The following is a 26,745-nucleotide window of genomic DNA, read 5'->3' as shown; positions in this document are numbered from 1 at the left end:
CAAAAAGTGCAAAATTCCAATTACACTAATCCATAAATGGCCATTTATGATGAAATAAAGGAAATTAGGTGTAATCTTCGAAAATAATGTCGATTGTATACACCAATAAGTATTTTTTAAGCATGCATATCCTCAGGTATACTAAAGTAGATAAATCGTGTGTTTCACGATCAGTTCGTAGCAGTTAGGTAAAATGATATCCAGCTGAAATCAAGTTATTTATCCCAACCCAGTTTGAACAGTGTTGTAGTTCATTTTCTAACTTTGATTGTGTAACTGGTTCATTGAGTGCCTCGGTGAATAAGGCTTAATAATTTTAGCACAATCGTACCCCATTTGACAAAATAATAATAATAATAATAATAATAATAATAATAATAATAATAATAATAATAATAATAATAATAATAATAATAATAATAATGTCACTTTAACTTGTCAACGCTAAACGCATTCACAGCTTCAGGTTGTAGTTTGAAAACCTTTGCCGGAAATGCTATTTACGCAAGGCAGCGATTCCCTCGGTTGAAGTTTTACCCTCCTCCCATCTGGAACACACACATTGCCGATCAAAGTTTATTTTCATTCAGTTGCAGGAGACTGAGGAGTCTCGCGGACGCCATCGTTGTTAACAACATGTGGACAATTTTGTATTTAAGGTTTGAACCGTAAAGGATTCACTGGGGCATATGGATACAGTTGGTGGTGATAACTGGCGGAGACGCACGAGGAGCGCGCGAGCCTACTGCAGGCAACAACCCGGAGCAGGAGCTGACGAGTCCAGTGTGCTGCGGTGTTTGAGGGTGGGAAACACGGAACAAGACCATGACATGGAGGAGGACACCGGCCTCTTCAAGCAGGACAGTCTGGAGCGGAGGGTCATGGCGCCCCGCTATAGCTTGCTGCGGGAGATTGGAAGGGGCACATACGGCGTGGTGTACGAAGCAGTGGCCCGAAGGTCCGGTGCTAAAGTTGCCGTGAAGAAACTGCGATGCGACGCTCCGGAAAACGTGGAGCTCGCTCTGCAGGAGTTCTGGGCGCTGGCAAGTCTGGAGAAACGGCATCAAAACGTGGTGCACCTCGAAGAGTGTGTCCTGCAGAGAAACGGTATGGCCCAGAAAATGAGCCACGGGAACAAACGGTCCAAACATTACCTGCGTCTGGTGGAGACTTCACTGAAAGGCAAGTGTCCTAGTTGCCTAATGTTAGCTCGCCAACGTTACTTGTTTGAGCTGAGTCACGTTATCAAATGTGGACATTAGAGTAACACGAGTGCTGCCTCGTTTTCTGGATTAATGCCGAATTATAAAGCAACTTTTTTACAGTTCAGAAATAATTTGCGTGTAGCAATAAGATTTGGTAGCCATCCGATAACTCAAAACGTAATATAGCTAAAATAGGTTGGACTTCCTGTTCTAAGAAAGAAGTAGTTCTTCCAATTAGATCAGCGACTTTCTGCTTGAAGTAACAGTAAGGAAACGGTAAGATCTTTTTCATGTGATCGAGAAGTTTGACCTGTCAAAGACCATTTACAAAGGTAGATATATTGGGTCATTTGATTTAGCTAACGTTTACCCAGGTAAAGATGGTTTTGCTATTGTCATTTGTTGTACTAACATGTGGCCGGATTTCAATGGCCCATTAAAAAGTATGTACGTATGTCAGGTTTAGGTAGTTGGGCTAGTTTTTTAAAATGTCCTTTAACGTAGAAATGTTGTCGCCATGACATAGATTCACTGGGGGATGGGCAGATTTAGTGAAGGAGCTCTGGAGGCTGACTCACTAAAATGGAGTCTGCTATGTTGGCTGTATTCACAGAGGTATTTTGCACATTCCACGGACAATCGTATGCCATGTAATGGTGCCAAATACAGCATCTTCAAAGTTTCATGAAGTTTTTCTTAGCTGGCTCCTTTATGCTTACTTGGATCAGGTTTAGTTTTCTTTTATTACTCTGTGGTAACATTGTGTAGGACAGTGATTTGACTGAACTGTCACCTAACCCAATTCTACAACGATTTCCTGTCAGTGTTCAGCTGTGTACATTTTCCTGTTTGGTGTGTATTTCAATCAGTGGCCTATATGGATTTTGTTTAACAATGCAAATAGACAGTTTATACATTTTATATATAATGTGTTTGTGTGTGTGTGTGTGTGTGTGTATATATATATATATATATATATATAATGGATACTTCTGCTGCACTTAAGGAAAATAGGGTGGAGGGGCAAGTCCAACAGTGGATAGAGTACATAATGGGGCTATAATAATGGCCTTTTTAACATCTGCTTGGAGTATTGAGAATTTGAAATCCTTGTGTGAATGACTGGTGTGTTTCTGTTTCAGGTGAGAGGGTTCTCAGTCCACCAGAAGAGCCTTGTTACCTCTGGTTTGTTATGGAGTTCTGTGAAGGTGGCGACCTCAACCAGTTTATCCTGTCTCGGCGACCTGACTCACAAACCAACAACAGCTTTATGCTCCAGCTGACTAGTGCCGTCGCTTTCCTGCACGAAAACAACATTGTCCACAGAGACCTCAAACCTGATAACATTCTCATCTCCGAAAAGTCAGGGACTCCGGTCCTCAAGGTGGCCGACTTTGGCCTGAGTAAAGTTTGTGCAGGTTTAAGTAACGCTGTCGAGGGCAAAGAAGGCGATGATAAGAACAAAAACGTTAATGTCAACAAGTTTTGGTTGTCCTCTGCGTGCGGGTCAGACTTTTATATGGCACCCGAAGTGTGGGAGGGCCATTACACAGCCAAGGCGGACATATTTGCCCTGGGCATCATCATGTGGGCCATGTTGGAAAGAATTACATTTATTGATGCAGAGTCTAAGCGGGAGCTGCTGGGAACATATGTGAGACAAGGAACAGACATTGTGCCGGTGGGAGAAGCACTGCTAGAGAATCCAAAGATGATCTTGAACATCCCACAGAAACGTAGGTCATGCATGTCTGATGGTGTGAGGAAGCTGCTTCATGACATGCTAGCTGTCAACCCTCAGGACCGGCCTGATGCTTTTCAGCTGCAGGCTAGAGTGGACCGTGTTATGTGTGCTGCATGAGCCTCAACAAGATTGTTTACAGGTACTTCTGTCTTTTCTTCATATAACAACCTTATGACTTCTTTTACCTTTTTTTACCTTACCTGGAAGTTTTTAATACTTGCTGCTCTCAACAAACTGAGTAGCTCTGCAGGCACTGATGAGGCCTTTATCTGGCATACACATAAGTTAGAAAGTAGGAAAATAACATGGTGGTCAGCAGACAAACTACTTCTTTTGACCTCAAGTTGGGTGTTTCCATAAAGGCATGGGGTCCTGTAAAAAATATCAAGTGGCCCCCTGCTTCACAATTTGATAGAATACCCCAGAAATTTGCCATGCCATCTGCTCTTGTCTTAAGGGGAACTATGATTTGTTTTTTATCTGATTTTGTTCTGTACTGTCCATAATTGCCTCTCCTGCGAAAGGCAGTGTCTGGATGTGTGAATGCTCCATAATGATAAAGGAGCCTCTTCTCGCTTTGTTTCCTTGATTTGTAATGATTATGAGTTTCACAAGCCAGAAACTTCAATTCAACTTTATTTGTATAGTGCCAATTCACAGCAAAGTCATCTCAAGGAATTTTACTGAATAAAGACAAGACTATAAAGATCTATAGAGGAAACCCAACAAATCCCTATTGAGCAAGCCCTAGGCAGCAGTGGAGAGAGAAACTCCCTTTAACGGAAGAAACTTCCAGCAGCACCAGGTTCAGGGGTGGGCGGCCATCTGCCCTGACAGTTGGGGTGAGTGGTAAGGGGAGAGAGAAAAGAAAAGAGCAACAACAAAACATCTGGCATGTTGGTAGGACCAGTAGCTGAACACTCGAAAACACACAGTTCCAAAGCTGGGGACACCTGCAGAAAGGGACAGAGAAGGAGAGAGAAAACACACAGAGTTAATGTCATACAGTGGTTACAATTGTGGGGTGCGAGGAGAGAGTGAAAGTAGCTCAGTGCATCGGGGGGGTGGGTCAATAGAGAGGGTCCTGTCTGCTTCCCAAATCTGAACTGGGAGCTGGTTCCACAGGAGAGGAGCTTAATAGCTAAAGGCTCTGCCTCTTATTCTACTTCTGGAAATTCTGGGAACCACACGTAGGCCTACATTCTGAAATCGAAGTGGTCTACTGGGATGATATGGTGCTATGAGGTCTTCTATATATGATGGAGCCTGACCATTCAGAGCTTTATATGTAAGAAGCAGGGTTTTAAATTCTATTCTAGATTTAATGGGAAGCCAATGGAGAGAAGCTAGTGAAGGTGAAATATGATCTCTCTTGCTAGTTCCAGTCAGCACTCTTGCTGCAGCATTTTGGATTAATTGCAGGCTCTTTAGGGAAGTTACTGGGGAATTACAGTAGTCCAACCTAGAGGCAACAAATGCATGGACCAGTTTTTCGGCAGGATGCTCCTAATTTTGGCAATGTTCCGTAGGTAGAAGAAGGCTGTTCTAGAGATTTGTTTTATATGTGAGGTAAAGGACAAATCCTGGTCAAAAATAACTCCAAGGTTCCTTTCAGGAGTACTGGAGGTCAGAGTTTTGCCATCTAGAGTTGGACAGCATATTTGAATGAATATGTGTACCTGTGTTCTAGTCACCAGACATTATCCAACCTAGCTCTATGAACCTTCCCCTGACTCAGACTCAGTTGTGGTCTAACACAGGCCTCAATAGTTTTGTATCCTAATGAAGAATTGTTTATTTAATTTTTAGGGACATTTAACTTTGTTAAGAATGTCCCACCTATTTATTCTGTGGCTAATTAAAAGAGTAATGCACATAATATTGTACAGCTTCTGTGTGGACAATGTCGCTACTGCATTTTTATGCCAAAAATGCTGCATAGTCTGTTATGAACTGGATTTCCTAGAACTGGTATTGTTGTAACAAAATAGCTTGTCAGCTAGAATGCGATAAGCTCAGGTGTGACTTCCAAGCTAATAATAATTACTAATACTACTTTGGGGCGACTGTGGCGCAGGAAGGTAGAGTGGTTGTCCACCAATCTCGCAGTTGTTGGTTCAATCCCTGGGTCCTACGGTCCCATGTCGAAGTGTCCTTGAGCCAGACAGTGTGGGTGGGTGTGTGTGTGTGTGTGTGTGTGTGTTTGTGAATAACAAGCAGTGTAAAGCGCTTTGAGTGCCAATAGGTAGAAAAGCACTATATAAGCGCAGACCATTTAACACACCATTGCAGATGAGTAACACTGATACTCACTGATGTAATTTGTATACTGCTGTTTGTGGTGTGTTGAATACTTGTAAACCAAACTAGTACCAATGACATACAAAATACATTTTTCTGTTGTGTAAACAACAATGTAGCAAGCTGAAGATAATTTGAAGTTATTTTCAAATGCCCCCACTGTTCTGATGCTAGGGAGTGTACAGGACTGAGAAGTGTTTATGTCAAAGCCTTTCAGGTCTGTTCAGATGTGTTCTCCCATGGTTATCCAGCACTTGCAGTAAGTGACATTTGAAGTATAAGCTGCTGTGACATGTTTCACTTTACCATGACGTTTTGTTATTGTGTGTGCACAGGTGAATGGGAAAGAGCAAGGGTGGAGTCCCTATTAACATTTTGCCCACGGCACATACTTGGTAACTGCACTGAGTATATGTGTATATATTAGTCATCTTGTCTGGATGAGCATGTGTTTTGTTTTATTTGGGAAAACCAGGGCACCTCTTATGCAACCAAAGCCCTAGCCACCCTCTGTCCCCAGGGCTTTAGATCCATCAGCATACAGAGGCCTGGGTTTTAAAGAGCCTCAGTGAACATGGTTCTCGCTCCTCTTGCTGCTATGATTAGCACATATAATAGTTTGAGGTCTGTGCCGTAAATGGGCTGCTCACTTTACTCAGTCACTTTCTTTAGAATGTGTAATACACGGAATCCTACATTTTAACTTGGTTTGTTCTTACATCGTGAGGCTAGGGGCATGGTGTGGAGGTGTGTATACTGTAAGCAGGGTGGGGGTAAGAGCTGCAGACAGACCTCCCCCAAACCCATTCACTTTTCCTCTATCCCCCACTCTCTTCCCCGCACATTCACTACTGTCTTATAAAGCCATTTTCTGACATGGGTTACATAACATTGCTACCTTTGGTAATCTTCCAGTAATCATTCGCACATTGGCACATGTTTTATATTAATGGTAATGTGTAATTCAGAACCTCTTAACTGATGAAGAGCTCTATGCTACGTATGGGATATTTGCAATACTTGCAAGTTTATTATAGTTTCAGTGTTACTTTTAATGTGTGAGGAATAAATGTTGTGAACAATAATCTACTCATGGTAAATATTTCAATATTACAACACCAAATTTAATTAAAATATACATTGATATGGACTGACAAAGCCTCTTATTGCACATACATGTAGGGGCTGCTGTAAAAGGCAAGACCGTAATTTAATATTTCAACTAGTCTCTTCATGCAGCTTTATGCACAGGCATCAACATTGTCAGTTTTAGAAGACACATTGTTCCTTTTATTACTGATATGCCTTCATATCAGTATTTTAAGCAGTTACATTTAATAATTGTAAACCAGTACCTTCAGCATTGGGATCAAGTAGAAACACGGGCTGTGTCACATTAATTCGGATACAGCTGATATTTCAAAGTGTCATATACCGTACATGTTAAAATATTTACTGTAGATGAATTCATGTTTTGGATCAGTCGTCATATGGAAAGATATCTAATATGAAAAAATTTGAATCAGGTTGGGGACAAAAAACCCTTGATCAGATTAACTTCAATTGTAACAGTGTGTGACAGTAGTTCACTGTCTCCCAAACAAACCACGCTGAGCAGAATCATTCTGCAAAAAAGGTCACTTACAACAAGAAAAGCAATTTGTCCATCTTTGTCCACACCCCAATGTGAAGTACCTAAATACTTCTCTTATCAGCAAGAGTGTGTTGGCTTGTATTTGTGTAGTAAAAGATGAATCCAATGTATGAATATTCTAGCCAAATTCCCATTCTACATGAATATGACAAGCCACAACTGGCACTTACATGTTGTTTCTCCAGGGTTGCAGGATAAAATTCTGAATCCCTGGCTGAACCCTTTTAAGTCAGTTATGTAACGGAGGACTTATGACAGCATAGCTAGGCACAAACTGTATCTAGGACTGCCAGACTGAGCGGCTGCACTTCTCACAACACACCGAGCCCTTAACATGGTGCTACAGGTCCCATATATCTAAGCACTGTTTGTGCTGTGGGGTTCACCAGAGGTTGCAGCTCATCCACTCAGCAGCTTACAGTCCAGCACTCTGTCAGAATTATTAACTATGTTACTGGGAGATGGAGAGCAGGACCTCCTGTGCTATTTGTAAGTGTTTCTGGATCTGCAGTCAGCTGCTCTGTCATTGTGATTGATTGCAAGCCTGTTAGTTTTAGTAAAGCCCACCAGTGGTCCATCCCATCACACCCGAGGGGGGTGGGTGGGTGGGTGTGTGTGTGTGTGTTTGTGGGGCACTGCTGTAAAGGGTTCTGAGACAATTTGCTGCAGCAGCTATAGGCATTGCTGCACTGACTCAGCACACCTCTGTGTTTTTGAGCTGCTCATGGCTAAATTATCTGCTCATATAGTATGAGCAAATTGGGGTTTGGTATCTTGCCCAAGAACACACCAACACAAAGCCTGGAGGAAACTGGAGTGGAACCACTGACCCTGTAGCTCATGGACGATGGCTCGACTTACTGTACTGTAAGACTCACATCAGTTTGGTAAAAAGCTAGTAAAATCTCCTTCTCCAGCTGTGTCTGTGCTGCCCATATTTTTCATGTTGTGTACTGCAGCTGACTATTACATCCTCCAGGGGCCTTTGGTGTCTCACCAAGGAAAACTCTTGTTTATCTTACAGAGCTACTTACAGATGTTCAGGAAGCAAATACAGAAATGCCAGGAGGGATATAATGGCAGATAGCATCATATTCATTCACTATTTGAAGTTACTGATGTGATCGGGCTTGTAGGATGTGTTCTTTTTTATAGCAGTGGAATTTTAGGTTGTATATATTTAAAAATCTTTAGAGAAAGTTTGATAAATGGTAAATTGCTGCTTTATATAGTGCTTTTATCCAAAGCACTTTACAATGTTGCTTCTCATTTAAGAGTCAAACTACTTCATTGACCCCATAGGGAAATTGTGTTGCCTTCTTACAGCTGCTCTCCACGTGAAAAATAAGGGGAAAACTTTCACCAAACCAAAGAAGACGAGACTTGTACCAACAATAAAAACTAAGTAAAAACTACTGATCAATAAGTAAGAAAAACCCAGCTAGAGAAGTAAACGTAAGTTAAATTTAAAAAATTCTATTAGTTCATTTAGTCTATTTAGTCCCCGTCCTTTTTACAGAAGGGGCATGATTTGAACAGTTTAATGGCCTCTGGGAGAAAGGATCTCCTGTGGTGTTTTGTGGAACACTTGACTGTGATCAGTCTCCAACACACAGATTGAGAGATTGTCCAGGATTGAGCAGAGTTTGGACAACATTTCTTTCTCAGCCACATCATGCAGACCCCTCTTATCAGTCGTTTACTGTCTGCCACCTTCATATTGCTACACCAGCAAACCACAGCATAGAAGATGGAGCTGGCTACCTGAAGCCTCTGTTCAAGGTTCCTCCTGTTAGCCTCCTTCACCTCACTGCGTCCTTGTCACCTGACCTGAATCCTGCCTGGATTATTTTAATATCGTTGGTGACCCATGGCTTGTTGTTTCGGAATCAGCGGACAGTTTTTGTTGGTACACAGATGTCAACACAGAAGTGTACGTAATCTGTAAATCCACCTGTCAGTCCATCAATGTCCTCACAATGTGTCTCTGAGTGTTTTCCAATCCGTGGCCTCAAAACATCCCTGCAGGGCATATCTGGCCCCCCCAGACAATCTTTTCACTGTTTTGTTGGTGAGGGTCTGCCTTTGAACCACGGGCTTGTACAAAGGTAGGGGTTGGATCAGGTTGTGGTCAGACATTCCCAGGGGCAGAAGGGCAGAAGAGCTTCACCCATTAACGTGCACACACACACAGATAGCGGTGGCTGCCATGCGAGGTGTTTACCTGACCCACTGGGAGCAACTTGGGGCTCAGTGTCTTGCCCAAGGACACTTTGACACTTATTTCCTATCAAAATGAGAAAGTTCTTTTAACACTGTAAATGTTTTCTGTGGTAACGAGTCCTGCAATCAAAGGATCACTTCTTTCTTTTATACATTTATAAAAAGTATTCTCAGTAGTACCCATACAGAAACTTTACCCCTACTCACATTCAGTGTTTGTGTGTCTACAAACTGGGCTAGGGGGCTATCTTCTTTGTCTGTGATGTATTAAAAAGGTGTCACAGAGCCACACTTGGTTATAAAGTGTAAACGAATGTTGGCCCAGTGCTTTAAATTTCCATAACTTTCTACAGAGATCTGAAGTAAGCAGCCCAGTGGAATTAGATTGTTCTAGATTGTTTGTCTAAGCATTTTGTTCAGAATTTATATTTGAACTTGACTAAACGGAAAGTGTGCTTGATGGGTTACTTGTCTTCTGAAACCAGGACAGATGCAGTCTTGTTTCCAAATTGCCAGTTCAACAATGGAAACGGAGTATAGTTAAGTTGTCACTGGAGAAAGAACCTCAAGACAGTAAATAAAGAGCTTTGAAAGTTGAAAATAAGCCAATGTTTTGTCTGTTTTGGTACTTTAATTACTGTTAAAGCTAATACATTTTTGAAACTTCCATTGGAAATGCATTTGGATGTCTTGACGTGTCACTCTAAAACAGACGGCTTGTTTCAAACTCTTTACAGACCTCACAATCAGGATTTTCACATGCACATAAGGAACCAGAGGCGTTTACCTCAGACCGAGCTCAGCAGGTTATGGAGGGAGACATTCCAGAAAGCTGGTTTAGGGAAAGCTCTTGAGTTGAGGTAATCTGGGTTTTCAGGGCCAGAAGTCTCAGTCTGTGGAACTTAATCTGTAGCAAGTGAACCTTCAGCTGACAGATTTTCTTCACCAAAATCAGATTGTTTCTAAAGCAACCATAGAGACACCATTTATTCATACATTACATATCATTCATCTGTGTATGTTTATGTCAGACAGGATCAAACCCTGGTGGATATTAACTTCTTACAAAAACCTGTCTAGACCTGTAGATAACATTTTACACTATGTGTCTTTTGAACTCTGCAACATTAGGACAACTGTCTGGTTGTCATCAGTACCTGAAATGAAACATTTATTGTCCATTACTATAATCAATGTTTATAACACAGTGATCTAATTATTGATCATGTCATAATTGGTTGCACTTTAGGAACATCCTTATAGTAGTTATTAAAGATGGTGGGTTGATTAAGTTTGGCAGTATAATCGCATGGCTGAAAAATTTTACTTTTTAACAAATTTTGTCAATAAATTTTGAGCAGTGTTTTTAAAAAAAAATATGATAGAAGTCTAAAATGTCACTATTCATTTTTAACCTAAGCACCTAAACTATTGTGACTGTTACTGGGTCAGATTGCAGTTACAATGTCTGCTCAATAAATACACTTATCCATTTAATTTGATTTCATCTTGAGTAGCACTTTGCCCTTATCAGGTTAATGCTGAATTTTTATTTATTTATTTATTTTTTATTTTTTTGTCCTTTTGGCTTATCCCGTGAGTTCAGGGTCACCACAGCGGATCATTGTCCCCAACGGGTTTAAACATGTCATGTCAATGAGATACAGAGGGAATCCCGCACTTGATCACCCATTAAGGAAATTCAAGTCTGCGAAAACTTTCTGACTCAGGTTCCTTACTTGCTTCCTGACCTCACTTTCTGATTCAGGCTCTGTATAGACCGACTCTGGTAAAGAGAGAAATGATCTGGGTAAACATGCAGTTGCCCTTTGTTGCTGTTGACTCACTTTTGTAATGACTTTTGGTTTTGTCTGTGTTTCTACAGACATGGAGCTGCTACACCATTGAGGCCCTTTCTATGTTAATCTGAAGACTGTGAAGATAGAGGAGAAGCAAAGAAAAGCAGTTACTCCAGCACTTTGGATGATGTGGTAGCATTCTCTCTCCAGTAAGCAAGAAACATGAAATGTTCTTGTTAGGTTGAAGCTTAATTTAAACACCTCCATCAAAGAACAAAGGTCTAGAAATATCCCCCTCTGAAGACATGACAAATGTGACACTGCTGAGTTCAACAAAAGCTGAGCTGCAGCATTAGTTTATATGTTGTATAAATATACACATAAGTGTCTGTGTTCACGGTGCCTCTGTTGTCCATGTGTCTGTACCTTTTGAAAATGAAAACACTGTAGATCATCACTGCTAATGGAAACCTCTCACTTTATGTGGAGCTTCTCTTCTTTAGTTTCTGCTCTCATGTCAGATGTTTGACTGTGCTGACAGTACCTGTCTTATTCTGGTGTGTTTCCTGTTGATTTCCTGTCTTTACAACAGTGCTCCAGTACACAGTGTGCCATGGTTTGCCCCAGTGAGATTTGATAGCTTTAGGCAGTGACAGAATATAGTGTCACTGCCCTTTTTCTTTGTTTTGAGGCTTCAATTGGTTTACATGGAGGTTGGCGACAATGGAGCCATGGTTAGTTATTAGGAGTGAGTGAATATAAACATCTGATGGTATATGCTATGTTATATTGCTGTATTGATATAGTTGTTATAAATTAATAAATTTTCCAGAAATTCAGCAGACTGACTAATCATGTTAAGTAAGTACTTGTTGCAAATACGTATGCTGTAAACTGAATAGTCCTGGTCTTTCACTGACAGCACCCAGAGCTTATAAGGGACTAGTTTTCTTAGGGAAAAAAAATGATATGACAGAATTTCTGGCAAATTTCTGTTTTGCAGTTAAATTGTCAAAACAGCCAAACCTACTACCAGCTTAATAATTTTACACATTAGTAACCTAGGTTTTATTTTCCTAATTTTCCTGTCGTATTGTGTTCACGAGTTCAGCCTGCAGCCAATACAGTCCAGGTGGAAACTAAGTCACATCAAAATTGGCCCACACATCACATCAAAATAATAATTTATCACAAAAGATCTGTTTATTGATGATACTTTTGTCATTAACACAATTGGTGTTCATAAACACGTGCAGTTACACTGACATTGCCAAGTGCTTTCAGTTAGTAATTGAATTTTTCATAGAGCTGTTGGATGCAATCCTCTGTTGGCTTGAATGTACAAGTTGGGAAAGTAAAGGCCGAGCCATCGTGGAGCAGAATTGTACTTTAAAAGATGTTGATGTTTGATTTTCAGTGTTCTTAAACGTACAAAATGTAACTTTGGGGCATCAATCTGGTGGTAATATGAGTGTCAAATTCAATCTGAACCACGGTGATCCGCCCAGATCTTCAGCTATTAGTGTTATGATTCTATTTTTTTAAAGGAAGTCGAGCAGGGAAAAAAGGATCTTCTCTGCTTGATTAGGAGGACGAGCCTCATTCAAACCCTGTCTGCACTACTGCCATGTTTGACAGCACCTCTCCACTTTAAAAAAGTTTGGGACAAAATGTTAAGTTACATACCGTAGCTTTAAGAATCATGATCCACAGTGGGTGTGGAGCATTTTTTATTTATTCAGCCCACTTCTTTGCCTTTGACTAGAAACCCTGAAGAGGTATTTGAGCGTCCACCATGAGAATTACACTTTATCGACACATTGCACCTTTAATTATTACTGTAGTTCTTTGTATCCATGGTGCCTTGAAATTGTTAATCAGGTAAAATTTGGCTGCTCTACAGTTCAATAATTTAGCTCTGAGTACATTTTTGAGGGTATATGGTCTTGATGTTCTATTTCGTATAAACGAGTATAAACATGAACAAGGAATATTAGTTGTAACTATTTTCTCATGTGAAAACTTGAAACGTGAATCAATTTTTGTGCATTTGTCCCATTTTTCTCAAGACCATTTGTTTATGTGAAGTCATGTTTAAAAGGAACTGAAGACTTTGTTTAATAGGTGCAGATTAGTTTTTTACGTGATTATTATTATTATTAGCTTAATATTTATAGTGCATACAGATCCTAAACTGTTGGAAAAAAGATGGAATCCTATTTGGAAAATAATCAATGAATTCACTAATTTACAACTTTATTTCTACAGTTCTAATGTACTTTGTACAACGAGCCACGGCCGAATATCATAACTCTGCTTTTCTCCAGACAGAATCTGAATGACAGATTTTACTCGACTGTCGCGTGATTAGATAAACTGGGACCCTGAGTGATTTGAAAAAATGCTTTTTATTGTACTACCTCATATTTCTGCACATTTGATCTTTTACTGCGCTGAGCCATTGTTTCATTGTTCCACATACTTATTCCTCAGTTAAAGACGGGACCTGCCAGATTTGAATACAGCATCTCATTCATTCTTTGATGTCATCACAGTATTGGTTGGATGTGTGCAGTTTTACTTTGTACTCTTTGTACTTTGTATAACATTTTTAAAAAGTATTGGATTGTAGAAGATTTGCAGGGATTTGGAACAACCACCACAGTTGACTTTGATTTCTGTCGGTTGCCTGATCGTTTTTCTGTTTTATTGAGGCTTAGTGGGAACTAGGTTTACACTGATGTTTACAGACTTAGCTCAACACAGACCACCATGTACTTTGGTTCATTTTTATGTACTTGTGTGAAAAATATACCTCAACTTCCACCTTTGTTTCACCAATGTATGAACATTTGATTGTGCTGGTTAGAAATCTTAAACTGGATGTGAAGCTAATCCACATGCACAGTAGTTGCTTTTATTTTCCTTTCATTTACATAACTATCTTTAAAATAACCCTCTCTATTTTCATGTAGCTGCCTCTGGATGCTTTCCTTTGGAGTATGTCACTGTGCAGAAACACTTTGACTATCCTGCAATGCCTAATAGGTGACTTGTTTTATATGCACACTCTTCTATGCAACTCTGTCTCCCTGGATAGATCTGTTAGTTCCCTGCTTCGCAGCTTGATAGGAACTGTGCTACACACCTGGACCGACTTGACCCTTTATTTCAACAGAAAATTCCTGTCTTTGATTGTACTTGTTTCTTGAATAAAATATGTTGTTTTTTTTTGTTTTTTTTAATTGCTAACTGTGCGTATCCGAGCACTGTTTCAATAAAGGTTGGAATCTCTTATCTGTGTGTGTGTGTGTGTGTGTGTGTCAACCTTTTGCATTTGTTTGACAATTATGTAGGAGGTGTGGGAAGGGATTCAGTAAAGCTACAGAGTTAAGAACATTGTGTGTTTAGGTTCTGTAATGATTTCCTGGTTATTTCTGTACCTTTTCACTGCAGGCAGAATGTGGCTGCAAATGGGAATGAGGTGAGGATTTTATACTAACCTGTGATTATATTACTGATGAATGAGGCATTAGTCAATTAACAGAGATGCCAAAAGCAACATTTGGATTTCCTCTACTCATGTTTAGTGTTACTGCCCATTGAACAATCATATCAACATATCAAGGGGCCTTCTTTGCTTCTGAAGCTTCCATTTGCCATAATTTACAGCAATCTGAACTTTTACCAGTCAACAATGTGTCTATAAGATCTCCAGTGGAATTGCCATAATTGAAAATAAATACTCACTAAAATTTCTCACCCACTGAAGCAGTGTATCTGACTTGTGTATTTTTATAATTTTTGGACAATGGAGGTCTATAGTGCAAACGAGTGACAAGAAAAATTCACTGTTTGTTTTAGTGTCTGCATGGCGAATGTTGACATTACAATTCAAAATGAAAATGACCAAAGTTAACCTTTAACTTAAAAATCATGAGACCAGTCAGATGTGCTACAGCCAAACTGGGAATTAGAACATTCGTCATTCAAAAAGGGAACAATGAATGTAATGGGTTTTTTTTATATGATTTTTAGTAGATTCTGTTTTGTTCATGCTGCTTTATGAAGTCTCATTCTTCTGCCAGAACTGTACAGGTCTGAAAAATAGACTCTGTTACAATGTTCCTATCTTGGACCAATGCAGTGGAACTTTTTGCATAATATTGATTCTCAGGAGTTCGTTTTACTAGCGGTTATTAAAGCATCATGCTTTCTGCACTGGCTGGATTAACCTCAAACCACAGCCCACTGGTTTCCCCGTACAGTTTTTCAGCCCTGTAATCATGCGCAGCAGGAATCTGTGTCAGACACTGTCAGGCAGTCTGTTAGTAAAAGGATCCCTTTGTTTGCGAATGTAGTGTGATGTTTATGGGAAAACAACATAACCACATTCAACCTTGCAAATTATTCTGAGTAATGGAAATATTGAAATTGTCCCCGTATTTTGGACAGTGATGTGGATTGGATGTTGCTCCCATTCATTTCCACTGAAAGGGAAGCAATCTCTTTGTGGCCAGTATGAACAGGAGGAATGATTACAGCAGGTAACACATATTTCAGAGCTCACAGGGACACCTGCCTGAAATAATGTTCACCTGTACTTTACCTGTTATTCATAGAAGCAGTAAGGAAACATTAAGGGTTGGGGAAGATTCCAGTCAGTCATTTCCTGCCTCATTACTTTAAATGTGTCAGACTCAACTACCCATCAGAACGTCTTTACTTTGAGCTTAAAAGCATGTGGCGATGCGATACAATCGGACTCGTCATTGGTGCTGACATTGACCTGCGGGTCATGTGATCCAGGGCCAAAACATGTACAACACTGCCACCAATTGGTGTTATGTCTGGGCTGCAGTGGATTATTTTCTAAACACCCAAATCTTACCCTGAGTGAAACGTCAAAAAGAATAATCGGTTAACAAACAATTTTTTATCCACTGGGTTTCTATCGTAAGGACTTGGAATGGAAATAATATTTGAGCAGGGATATACAAAAATACACAAACATAACCACAGCACAACTACACACTTCATAAAAATTCACCATCAACTTTTGATAAAGGCACATTTCCTGTCCCATGGCTGGAGAGATGTTAGGACATGAAAGCTGTTGGAAAGACTTTTCAGGTCTTTTACTGCAGTTAACACGTTGCTTTAATGGTCAGCAGTGTATTAATGAACTACTCCGTGAAAGTGGAGGTGGTTTTAAAAATTTAACTTACAGTATGTGTTTTCCATAAATGTAGAGAATTAAAAATTGGATTATTTCCCATTTTGTAAAATACAGGGCTAAAGTACAAAGCCAACAGTATGAACTAATGTGCATCCTTCTCACAGCATTTTGCTGGGTTGCAGCTAGTTTAAGTGATTCTGAAACACTTGATACAGGGACCACAGAGAGACTCAAATGTCTACCGAGTTGTGTTTCTGATTTTGGAAAAGAGACACACAGTACTTAGTATCAGTAATCCTGATATGATCAGCTTTAAAGCTGTGTACATATATTTAACCACGTGGGGGCAGCAGAAACTTTCAGACACAGCAGGAGTTGTAATCACTCTTTCACTAGTCTTTTTATCAGAGGTAGCCCACCCTACTCCCTAAGTGCTACTGTCCTACTTATCTTCAATCTATCCCCGCTCCACCTACCTTTGTTTACCTGGATCAGGTGTGTTCAGTCAACCAGAAACTGAAAGACACCATCTTAGATAAGGATGGATTTTGGGAAGACAAAGTTAATTGGTTTCTTGCAGTTTCTGACTGACTGAACTCCCCTGATCCAGGTAACTGCCAACCCCTCCAAAGGGTTACCGCCCCCTGTTTTATACACTGTACCGTAACAGGGAGTAAGTTTCTTAACAGTGAGCAATATTCAATTTCAATTCAACTTTATTTATATAGTGACAATTCACAACAAAGTCATCTCAAGGCACAGTACATGTTAGACTTTAGACACTTTTGAATACAGTGGTCTCACTGTATCATAACTGGTAATAGTGATCATGTCTATGAAATGTGTCTCACTGCATTGTAGCGTTGTTGGGAGAGAAAACCTTTTGCTGCTTTTGAACAGCACCAGAACGTGTAGAGAATCATGGGCTGATTTACTGATATAGGTTCACCTTAATAAGCTGGCATTTCAATTTCACTTCAACTTTGGGGTTTTGTGTTGACCAGATGTCTGCAGCTGGCATATCTGATATAAGACTGCATCAGTCAGTAAAAGTGTTGGCTTTAATACCAAAACAATGGTGTGGTCATTTTATTTCCATCTATTTATTTAACAGCAGAAACAGTGTTGATAGCAAACCTTTTGCTATGTTCAGAACTGTTGCTGTTTGCCTGGTTGTCATTGCAGATATTGACATAAAGGGACAATGCTAAAATTTTATTAAGAAAGTTCAAACTGTAATGGGATGAGACTGATGTCTAAATGAGATGGCATCTTCATCCACCTCAGCTCCTTTTCCTCAGCCACCACTAACACATGTTGGCTTCAGTGGCAGTGGAAAAGTTTGTCTGCAGGATTGTAGAGATAGACCTGGGAGTCTTCATTCGTTTACTTTGCAGTCCACAGCCTGTGACATCAGATCCTAGACTCTAAACCAATGGAGGAAGGCAGTTTCAAAGACAACATCTTCTCCAGAGGAAACAAGGAGGGGGCACAGCAGACAGAGGTGATGAAGATGGACAGAAGAGACGTCCATTTGGTTTGCTCCTTGCTGCTGTGTTTCATCACTCAGGTAAGACCTGAGATCCCACTCTGTTACCTTTAGCCACAAAATGAATATTTTTGTCAATAGTATATGATGTAATTATAAGACAAGGAGAAGACTCTAAGTGCAGTCAACATTGTACTTAACACGGGTAAAAGTCAGAATCTAACGAAATATATCACATATGTTTGGATGCCCTCTGTGACCTTTTTGTTATTATTCTGCTGGGTCTCTGGATTTGAAAATCTTTTGTGTGAATCAGCACTAAAAATGTGCTATTAGATATTTTGGGTGTGCACAAATATGGGAACCATCATGTGAGCTTTGCTGGTAGAGGAGCAATCCAGTCACGGAACAGTGGAAAAAGCCAGACAGACTTTATTTGGACAGAACAAATCAAGGGACTGTAGTGAAATGACATTTTTTACAACTAGTGTGTTGGGGAGATGTGTCTTTTTAACAGCCGGTTTTTAACTATTTAAATTTACTGTATGAATCAGGTACCAATACGTAGTGTTTCCACTTGTTTTAACTGATATACTTTGTGTACTGATATACCGAGTACTTTGAAATGATGGGACAGTCACCACTTGATGTTAACAGACTTCACACAGCGTGTAACTTCTGCAAGGTTGTCAACACGATTTCCAGGCCTGAACATAAAGTGATCACACCCCTGTCTGACATCTGTCTACATGGATGATGCTCAAGACTATTGTAGCTGGTTATTGTTAGGGAACCTTTCGTTTAATTAAATTTCACAAGGACTTATTTCTAGTCTCAACAATTATTAAACATTCCTCATGCATATCATTGCATCTTTGTACAATTCAGAGTCAGTGTTCTACTATATGATACTTAATGTCCTCTCAAATGAGACGGAAAGGGAGTAGGGTGAAGCCAAAGCCTGTTTATAACCCTACCCTGTAATCTCCTACACATTTGTCATTTTAATCCTCTCAACATCCCCATTGAAACAAAAAAAATATATATATAATAGTCAAATAAACAAAAAAAACACATCTTGTCACTGAAAGATTTGTTTATATACTACTTTCTTGTACAACCCATGAGAGTTTAATTCATCCTCAAGTTCCATCAGTTCACCCCTCTGACATCTACTTTTCAAATTTGTTCTGCCTTTAATTTTCTTGAACAAAAAGGCTCCTTTGAGATTATAATAACTCTTTCTCTCTTGAAATCTATTCTGTATATTCATTGGTAGCAATTTTTTACCTGCCTGATTTAATATCCGCACAATTTTAAAGTCTACTAGTTTATCAAATTTCATTAGCTGTGATTTCAGAAACAGATAGTTGGAGGGTTCTCAATAAGAACATACATTGATAATTGTTGCAGCCCTCATCTGTAAAATCACAATTTCACTGGTTTGAGAAGATTCTAAGCAGAATCTATTTGAAATTTGGCAACATAGGATCTTAGAAAAAAGCACACAAACTGTAAAGTTTTGCAGGTGGTTGTGTACTGCAGAAGAGTAAACCAGTATCAAAGCAGTGTCTGGTAATGTGCTAAGAGCCAGATGTGTGACAGATGTGACGACATACAAATACACACTATGAGTTGTAAGACAAACAAAAGTCATATAGAGCTTTAATGTCAGTCCCATTGTCAGACAAAATGTTTTGTGCTAGTGTACCACAGTACACATACTTCAAAGAAGTACAAACATCCTGGTGATAAAAATGTTGAATGACACTCATCCAATCAGACTGTTTGATGGTATCTTCATGGGGAAATTTGACATACTGGAAATTTGCAATTGGATGAGCTAATGTGAAGATAACATCAGCTGAAAGTCAACACGATTAGAGGTTTATTTTGCACGGTGCTGTCCCGAAAAGGATTCTGGCACCACACAGCCTTTTGCTACATTCCAATAGATACTGAATCTAAAACAACTGTGACAATGTGTAAAATGTAAACACAAACAGAATGCAATGATTTGCACAAAATCATCAACCCGTATGTTATTCAGAATAGAACATAAACAACTTATCAGATGTTGAAACCGAGACGTTTCACCATTCCATGGAAAATATTAGCTCATTTTGAATTTGATGGCAGCAACACATCTTAAAAAGGGGCAATGTTTACCAATGTTTACCAGGAACAGAGCTAAGTTTACCACTGTGCAGCATCCCCTCTTCTTTTAACAACTGTCTGTAAATGTCTGGGAAGTGAGGAGACCAGTTGCTGCGGTTTAGGAGAGGAATGTTGTTGATGCACTGCTCAAGAGTCCTGGGCCTTTGATTTTTCACTTCATGATGCACCAAATGTTTTCTATTGGTCAAAGGTCTGGACTGCAGGCAGGCCAGTTCAGCACCTGGACTCGTCTGCTGCAAAGCCATGATGTTGTGATGGATACAGTATGTGGTTTAGCATTGTCTTGCAGAAATATGCAAAGCCTTCACTGAAAGAGATGTTGTCTGGATGGGAGCATATGTTGCTCTAAAACCTCCTTGTAGCAAACTGTGTTCACAGTGATTTCTGGAAGTGTCCCTGAGCCAATGCAGTGATGTCCATTAGAGCACCATGCCTGTTTTTAATGCAGTGTCATCTGAGGGCCAGAAGATCACGAGGACCCAGTTTTGACCTTTGGCCTTGTCCTTTGTGCGCAGAGATTCCTCCTGATTCTCTGAATCTTTTGATTATATGTGATGGAAAATCCAGTATGATTAAATGACTGCATTTTACTCTTAGCATTGTCAGTTATTGTGTAACAGTCTAACCATCCCACACTGTAGTGACCCAGAGTCACTCAATGCTCACAGCTGCTTATCATATCCTGCCATCCAGACAAAGTCTCTTTTAGTGAAGGCCTTGCATATTTCTGCAAGACAATGCTAAACCACATACTGTATCCATCACAACATCATGGCTTCGCAGCAGACGAGTCCAGGTGCTGAACTGGCCTGCCTGCAGTCCAGACCTTTGACCAATAGAAAACATTTGGTGCATCATGAAGTGAAAAATCAAAGGCCCAGGACTCTTGAGCAGTGCATCAACAACATTCCTCTCCTAAACTGCAGCAACTGGTCTCCTCACTTCCCAGACATTTACAGACAGTTGTTAAAAGAAGAGGGGATGCTGCACAGTGGTAAACTTAGCTCTGTTCCTGGTAAACATGGGTAAACATTGCCCTTTTTTGAGATGTGTTGCTGCCATCAAATTTAAAATGAGCTAATATTTTCCATGGAATGGTGAAATGTCTCAGTTTAAACATCTGATATGTTGTTTATGTTCTATTTTGAATAAAATATGGGTTGATGAGATTTGCAAATCACTGCATTTTTTTTATTTACATTTTACACAGTGTCCCAACTTTTATTGAGTCGGGGTTGATCTACGGCCTGGTTATATTTAAGTAGCTGTATTTGTTATGTGCTAGATACTCAATTGTTCTGTCTTTATTGCTTTAAATGATGTGATCTTTTTAACAACCTGCACTACTGTCACATGTAGGAACATGTGTCTGAAGCTGAACAGGAATTCAGATGACTCATGCGGAGTTATCCACTAGATGCAGACTGTCATGTAAACCTGAAATGTGCTTTGATAAAATCACCAGTACGTGTGCAGCCCACAGCTTGCGGTGCTAATTAAAATGAAATTACAAGGTGCCTTTTTATAATATTGATTCACCTGTACATTCCATATAAATATATAGTTGAATGTTTATAGTAACAGGAGCTTGGAGAACAGGTGAGATGTGTGTTATGTTTTATTGTATCATGGTTAATTTTATGCAAAGTCCTGGATAGAGGTTAAAAGATAAGCTTGTTTTCCACTGCAGTGAGGGAAAGTGATGGCGGGTGGGGGGCATAAAAAAAATCCCCCACTATCAAATTTGCTAGTGACTCACAGATGAGACTCTTTCCAGAGTCACTGTATGTGGTGCACTTACACCTGGGAGTCAATATGGTAATTTTGAAATAAAGCAGAAACTTTCCAGTTTTCCCATAATTAAAAATAATTACTTAGATTGTTTCTTAGCACATACATGTGAACAAGTACTATTAGACTATTAAAACAATTTACACTTACATTTAATATAATGTGTAATCTTAAACATAACCAAAATTTGCTTGACCTACACCAAATACTCACACCTAGTATGATAAGAATTTCTGAAACATGCACAGGATTAGAAATAAATACTCAGTTAAATAATCAGTTCACCCAAACTACACACAGATGGATATTTGAACAGAAAGCACAGTAACAGTATAAAGAGCAGCAGTTATTTTGGTACCCTCACTTTAGGTATGGAGCCAGCTGTGCACTGAGCCATGTCGGTGTGCCCCCACCCCACCGCGCTGCCCTGCAGGCGTTCCCCTTGTGTTAGACAGCTGTGGATGCTGCCAGCTGTGCTCCAGGCAGGAGGGTGAGGCCTGCACCGAGCGGCTACCCTGTGACACACAGCGTGGGCTGCAGTGCGACTACAGCGCCAGCTTTCCTGGGGGGCCGGGACAGTGCGTCGGTGAGAACAGAATACACTCAAACTCAAATAGCCGGGTTAGAGCTGCAAATGTCTGCAATACTACTTTTACTATATAGTTAAGAACAAAACTACAAGTGCTATGTCAACACTGCAGCAGCTTTTTCTATCTCTTATCAATTTGTTCCCAGAGCCATTGATCCATGTGATCCAAAAGTTCATTAACAACACATTTTGTTGGAATATCCCAGTATATTCCATTTGTTGCAAAAAAAATATATAGATATGCTAGTTTACCACATAACAACATATGTTGCTATGTTCCTAAATCCATCAGCATTATTGAAGTGTTTCTTTGAGACAGGATGCTCCTAATTTTCTGCAATGTTCCATAGGTGGAAGAAGGCTGTTCTAGAGATTTGTTTTATATGTGAGGTAAAGGACATCAGAATAGCAATGGAAATTTGTTTTCTAATAATGTTGCCTAAAGGAGACATATATAAAGTAAAAAGTATTGGTCCTAACACAGAGCCTTGTGGAACTCCATAGCTAACCTTTGGGTGCATGGAAGATTCATCATTAACATGAACAAATTGAAATCTATCAGATAGATAAGATTTAAACCAACCTAGTGCAGTTCCTGTAATTCCAATTTCATGTTCCAGTCTCTGTAATAAAATGTTGTGATCAATGGTATCGAATGCAGCACTAAGATCTAACAGAACAAGTATAGAGACGAGTCCAGTATCTGAGGCCATGAGAAGATCGTTGGTGACTTTTACCAGTGCTGTTTCTGTACTATGATGAACTCTAAATCCTGACTGAAAGTCCTCATACAACTTATTCCTGTACAGGTGGTCGATGTTATATTATAAATTGTAAATTTGGCAGCTCAGTCATTGTATACACTGACCAGCCATAACATCAATGGTGGATTGAAATGTTTTATGTTGTAGATTAGGTGTTTTTTAAAAGATGCCTGATTAGTTGCTTAATATGGAAGAAAGTTGACACAGAGATATTTATTTGAGATAAACAATTGACTCCATATGTCTTTAGTGAGGCCTTGCTAAAGAGCTCAAAAGCTTAACAAGCTCAACAATTGTTTGTTCAGACAATCTGGATACGCTCACAGCAAAGAGTAGTGGGCTAAGGATATAATGACAATGAATAATAAACTCAGAGTTATGTAAAAACTCCGGATACATTTATATAGATGTCCTTCCTGGGTAGTTAGTTTGTTACATTTTTGTTTTTACAAATAAATATGTTATTTGAAAAAATGTTAATTATAGTTATTTTTGAACCAGTCTTTTAAAAGGAACGCTAAGTTCTCTTATCACACTGCTGATTTATCACTCACAGATAAAATGAGATAAAATGGTTCCATTGCTGCTGACCCTGCTGACTCATGCATCTGAGAATATCCTGCTAATGATCTTACAGCAATAAGTGAATAGCATCGGGTCTTGTTTTCTTCCTGCAGGTCTGCATATTTCATTACTTTTACCCACGTCCACTAACGCTCCTTCCTTTCCCTCCCTTTCCTATGACCAGCTCAGAACGAGCTTGCCTGTGAGATAAATGGCAGAAGGCTGGAGGAGGGCCAAGTTTTTCAGCCTTCCTGTGCCCAGCTGTGCCACTGCCTTGGAGGAGGGCTGACCTGTATACCTTTGTGCAGCCATGATCTGCAGAGATCTGCTGCTAAGTGCCGCAACCCTGAGCTGGTTCGACTTCCTGGACGCTGCTGCGAAGAGTGGGTGTGTGACGGCCTAGACAACACTATCTCTTCAAATCCATCAGCAGGTAGTTAGGTCAATGACCTGCATTTTCTCACTATCTGTGGGTGGATGACCAGAATAAAAACCGAAACATATTACTGACTTTCAAGAAAAACGAAAGCATGAGATACAGCCACGTAAAAACAAAAAAAGCCTTTCCATCTCACCTCCGCCAGGATCTAAGCAAACATACACTAACGTCTTTTGGATGGTTTTCAGCTATTTCCTGTGAAGCTGCTGTGAAATCAATGCCAGCGAAGGTTTAGACACATGGAGCCAAAGTCAGCCAGCAGTTCATATAAATATATTTCAAAGCGAGAAGGTGCCGAGAAGACCAGACATCTGTGAGCACTATATTTAGCAAACTGACCTCACCCAAGCAGTAGTTTACAACTTTTCAGACTGAATGTGCTGAATGTTAGGAATCTCCAAGCTCTGATCAATGCCCTCCACTTTAAACAACTTTCAGCTTGGTGCGCACAGAATATATTTTCCTGTCTGGTCTGTCTGTCCAGCAGAGCAGCCGCGCCAGGACTTTGAGGGTAGGCTGTCCAGCCTGTCCTTCGGCCCCATCTCCAACTGTATCACGTGGACCTCTGACTGGAGCCCCTGTTCCCACAGCTGTGGCCCAGGTGTCTCCACCCGGACTAGCAATAAGAATAAGGCTTGTCGCCTGCAGACTGAGACCAGACTGTGCCAGGTCAGGCCATGCCAGACTCCCCTGCAGGGGCTCCGTAGGCTGCATCCGGTCAGTGCACAATCAGCACCCAACATGTGTAACATTTACAAATATACTCACATGGACTTATATAGGGAACACACAAGTATCCAGATTAATTTAGCACAATCTTTCAATAATGGATTTTAACTTGTCTTAAAAGAAAGATGCTCATAACATTAAGAGCTCCAGGACGTGTTGCATTTGCCATGACAACGGTAAATAAAAACATATATAACACATAAAAACTATATTAATGATACATATATACATCGACCCATATATATATAAATCTATATAGATATAGATATATATGATTGATCTGGTCTTGGGAGCTTGACTTGGTTTCCACCTGCCTTGGTCTTGGTTTCACTTGAGGTGGTCTTGATTACAACACTGCCTGTCACTCTGTGTTTCAGAGGTTAGAGGTGTGTGAGAGCAGCTACACTTCACCTGTCTCCATTCAGCTTGAACACCAGCGATGCTGGAGCACAAGAACCTACCGTCCCAGGTTCTGTACCTTGACCTGTCCGGAGGGACGCTGCTGCAGCCCCTCTCACACCAGGACTATGCGGATGGTTTTCCACTGCCCCCATGGCAGGTTCACGCAGCATCAGGTGATGATGATCGAATCCTGCTCTTGCAGCATCTCCAACTGCCCCCGGTCCCAGGCCACAGCTGCCTGGAGTGTCCTGCCCTGGCTGTGACACACATCCAACAACAGGAAGGACAGGCAGGTCCTGTCTGTGAGAAAATCAAAATGATTAAATACACACATAATAATGTGGCTGTGCCAAAAGTTGAGCAATCCTACAATCAGGATGTGAAACTTAACACTCAGCAACAGCTGCACAGATGTGAGATACACGGTTTCCTTCCCGTGCACCGACAATTGAAAGCATGATAACAATTTGTACAATAACCTGTTCAGATTTGCTCAATATTACTCAATGTACCTTCACCTTCTCATATAATGTTGTCTACTTTTTGGAATAAATATTATTGTACTGAAATTTTGTAATATAAATTCTGCTTCTGGATTTGTCCTTAGGATTCACAAACCTGCACAAAACCGGCCAATCGTATTTACCAGTCTTCCAGAGAAGTTGGGAAAAAATGTAAATTAAAAGCAAATGTAATTTGTAAATAATTTAATCGCGGTTCATTGTAAATATTACAACATATCAAATGTTAAAATGGAGAATTTATATGTTTTAATAGCTGCTCATTTAAATATCATGCCAGGAATTCATCTTAAATAATTCGGAACTTGGGAACAAACACACACCAGGTGGAACATCTCAAAACTAATAAGGTTAACTGGCAACAGGTTGGTGTCAGGATTGGGCATAAAAAGAGCATCACATAGAAGCTGGAGATGGAGAAAGGAGAGAGGTTTGTTCTCAATGTAAAATGTTTCATCATCTACGGTTCATAAAATTATTAAAACATTCCGAGAAATCTCAGAAACAAATGACGAATGGTTGTAATCCCCAGGCCCGTAGGCAGCACTGCATTAAAAACGGGCATGTGTCACTGTGAGTGTTGATCATTTGACTTGTTAGTGCACTGTTCAAAAATCCAGCTACCAAGCAAGAGTGAACAGCATCCTTGTTTTCAAAATAAAAGCAGCTTGTCTCCTCAGTGCCTAAACTAAAGGGTTGTTAAAATATCAGGTGATGCAGCACAGTGGTAAACGTGCTTCTGTCCCGACGTTTTTAAAACATGTTGACGCCTAATTCAAATTGAGCAAAACGAAAATCTTATTTCTCAGTTTCAACATTTGATTTGATGTTCTCCTTAATATATTACTATCTTAAAAGGATTTACAAATGATTCCAGTCTCTTTTATCCGCATTTTACAGTGTCCCAACTTAGCTGGAAATGCGGTTTGTATGAATGTGCAGTGGTGCTGTGTCCAACATCAGAGCTATTAGGTCTAATTCATAAAGTGAAGGCCAACATCCTTTTGTTTGCCCTTTGTTTCTCTTAGAAGGATCATGAGTTAGTGTCAGTGTGTGGATCCTGCTCACACTCCTCCTGCTGACTGGGAAGAGATTTGTCTGGTGGAGTTATTGCAGTCGCACCAGCTGAATAGTCCTAAAATCACCACATCCACCCTGGTGTTACTGGCCTTTA

The 26,745-nt window shown here is 40.0% G+C and overlaps 1 protein-coding gene across 4 annotated transcripts; it reads left to right on the top strand.

Annotated features, from left to right (window-relative positions):
* The first annotated feature begins 505 nt into the window (after positions 1 to 505).
* LOC137127198 (serine/threonine-protein kinase 35-like) lies at positions 506 to 25,699 on the top strand. Of its 4 annotated transcripts, none has more exons than XM_067503854.1 (6): positions 2,948 to 3,088; positions 17,503 to 17,675; positions 21,933 to 22,149; positions 23,665 to 23,913; positions 24,404 to 24,636; positions 25,026 to 25,699. In XM_067503854.1, the coding sequence occupies exons 2-6, from the start codon at positions 17,541 to 17,543 to the stop codon at positions 25,311 to 25,313; spliced, it is 1,122 nt and encodes a 373-aa protein (XP_067359955.1). In that variant the 5' UTR covers positions 2,948 to 3,088; positions 17,503 to 17,540; the 3' UTR covers positions 25,314 to 25,699. The 4 variants fall into 4 exon arrangements, with proteins under 4 accessions (XP_067359954.1, XP_067359953.1, XP_067359955.1 ...); XM_067503856.1 differs by having other exon boundaries at positions 24,407 to 24,636; positions 25,026 to 25,697; XM_067503853.1 differs by lacking the exons at positions 21,933 to 22,149; positions 23,665 to 23,913; positions 24,404 to 24,636; positions 25,026 to 25,699 and adding an exon at positions 506 to 1,182 and having other exon boundaries at positions 2,348 to 3,088; positions 17,503 to 17,631.
* Positions 25,700 to 26,745: the final 1,046 nt, after the last annotated feature.

This window comes from Channa argus, chromosome 5 (genome assembly GCF_033026475.1).
Source record: "Channa argus isolate prfri chromosome 5, Channa argus male v1.0, whole genome shotgun sequence".
Lineage (NCBI taxonomy): Eukaryota > Metazoa > Chordata > Actinopteri > Anabantiformes > Channidae > Channa > Channa argus.
Note: the sequence above shows the minus strand (reverse complement) of the source record. Positions and strands in the feature narration are given on the sequence as shown.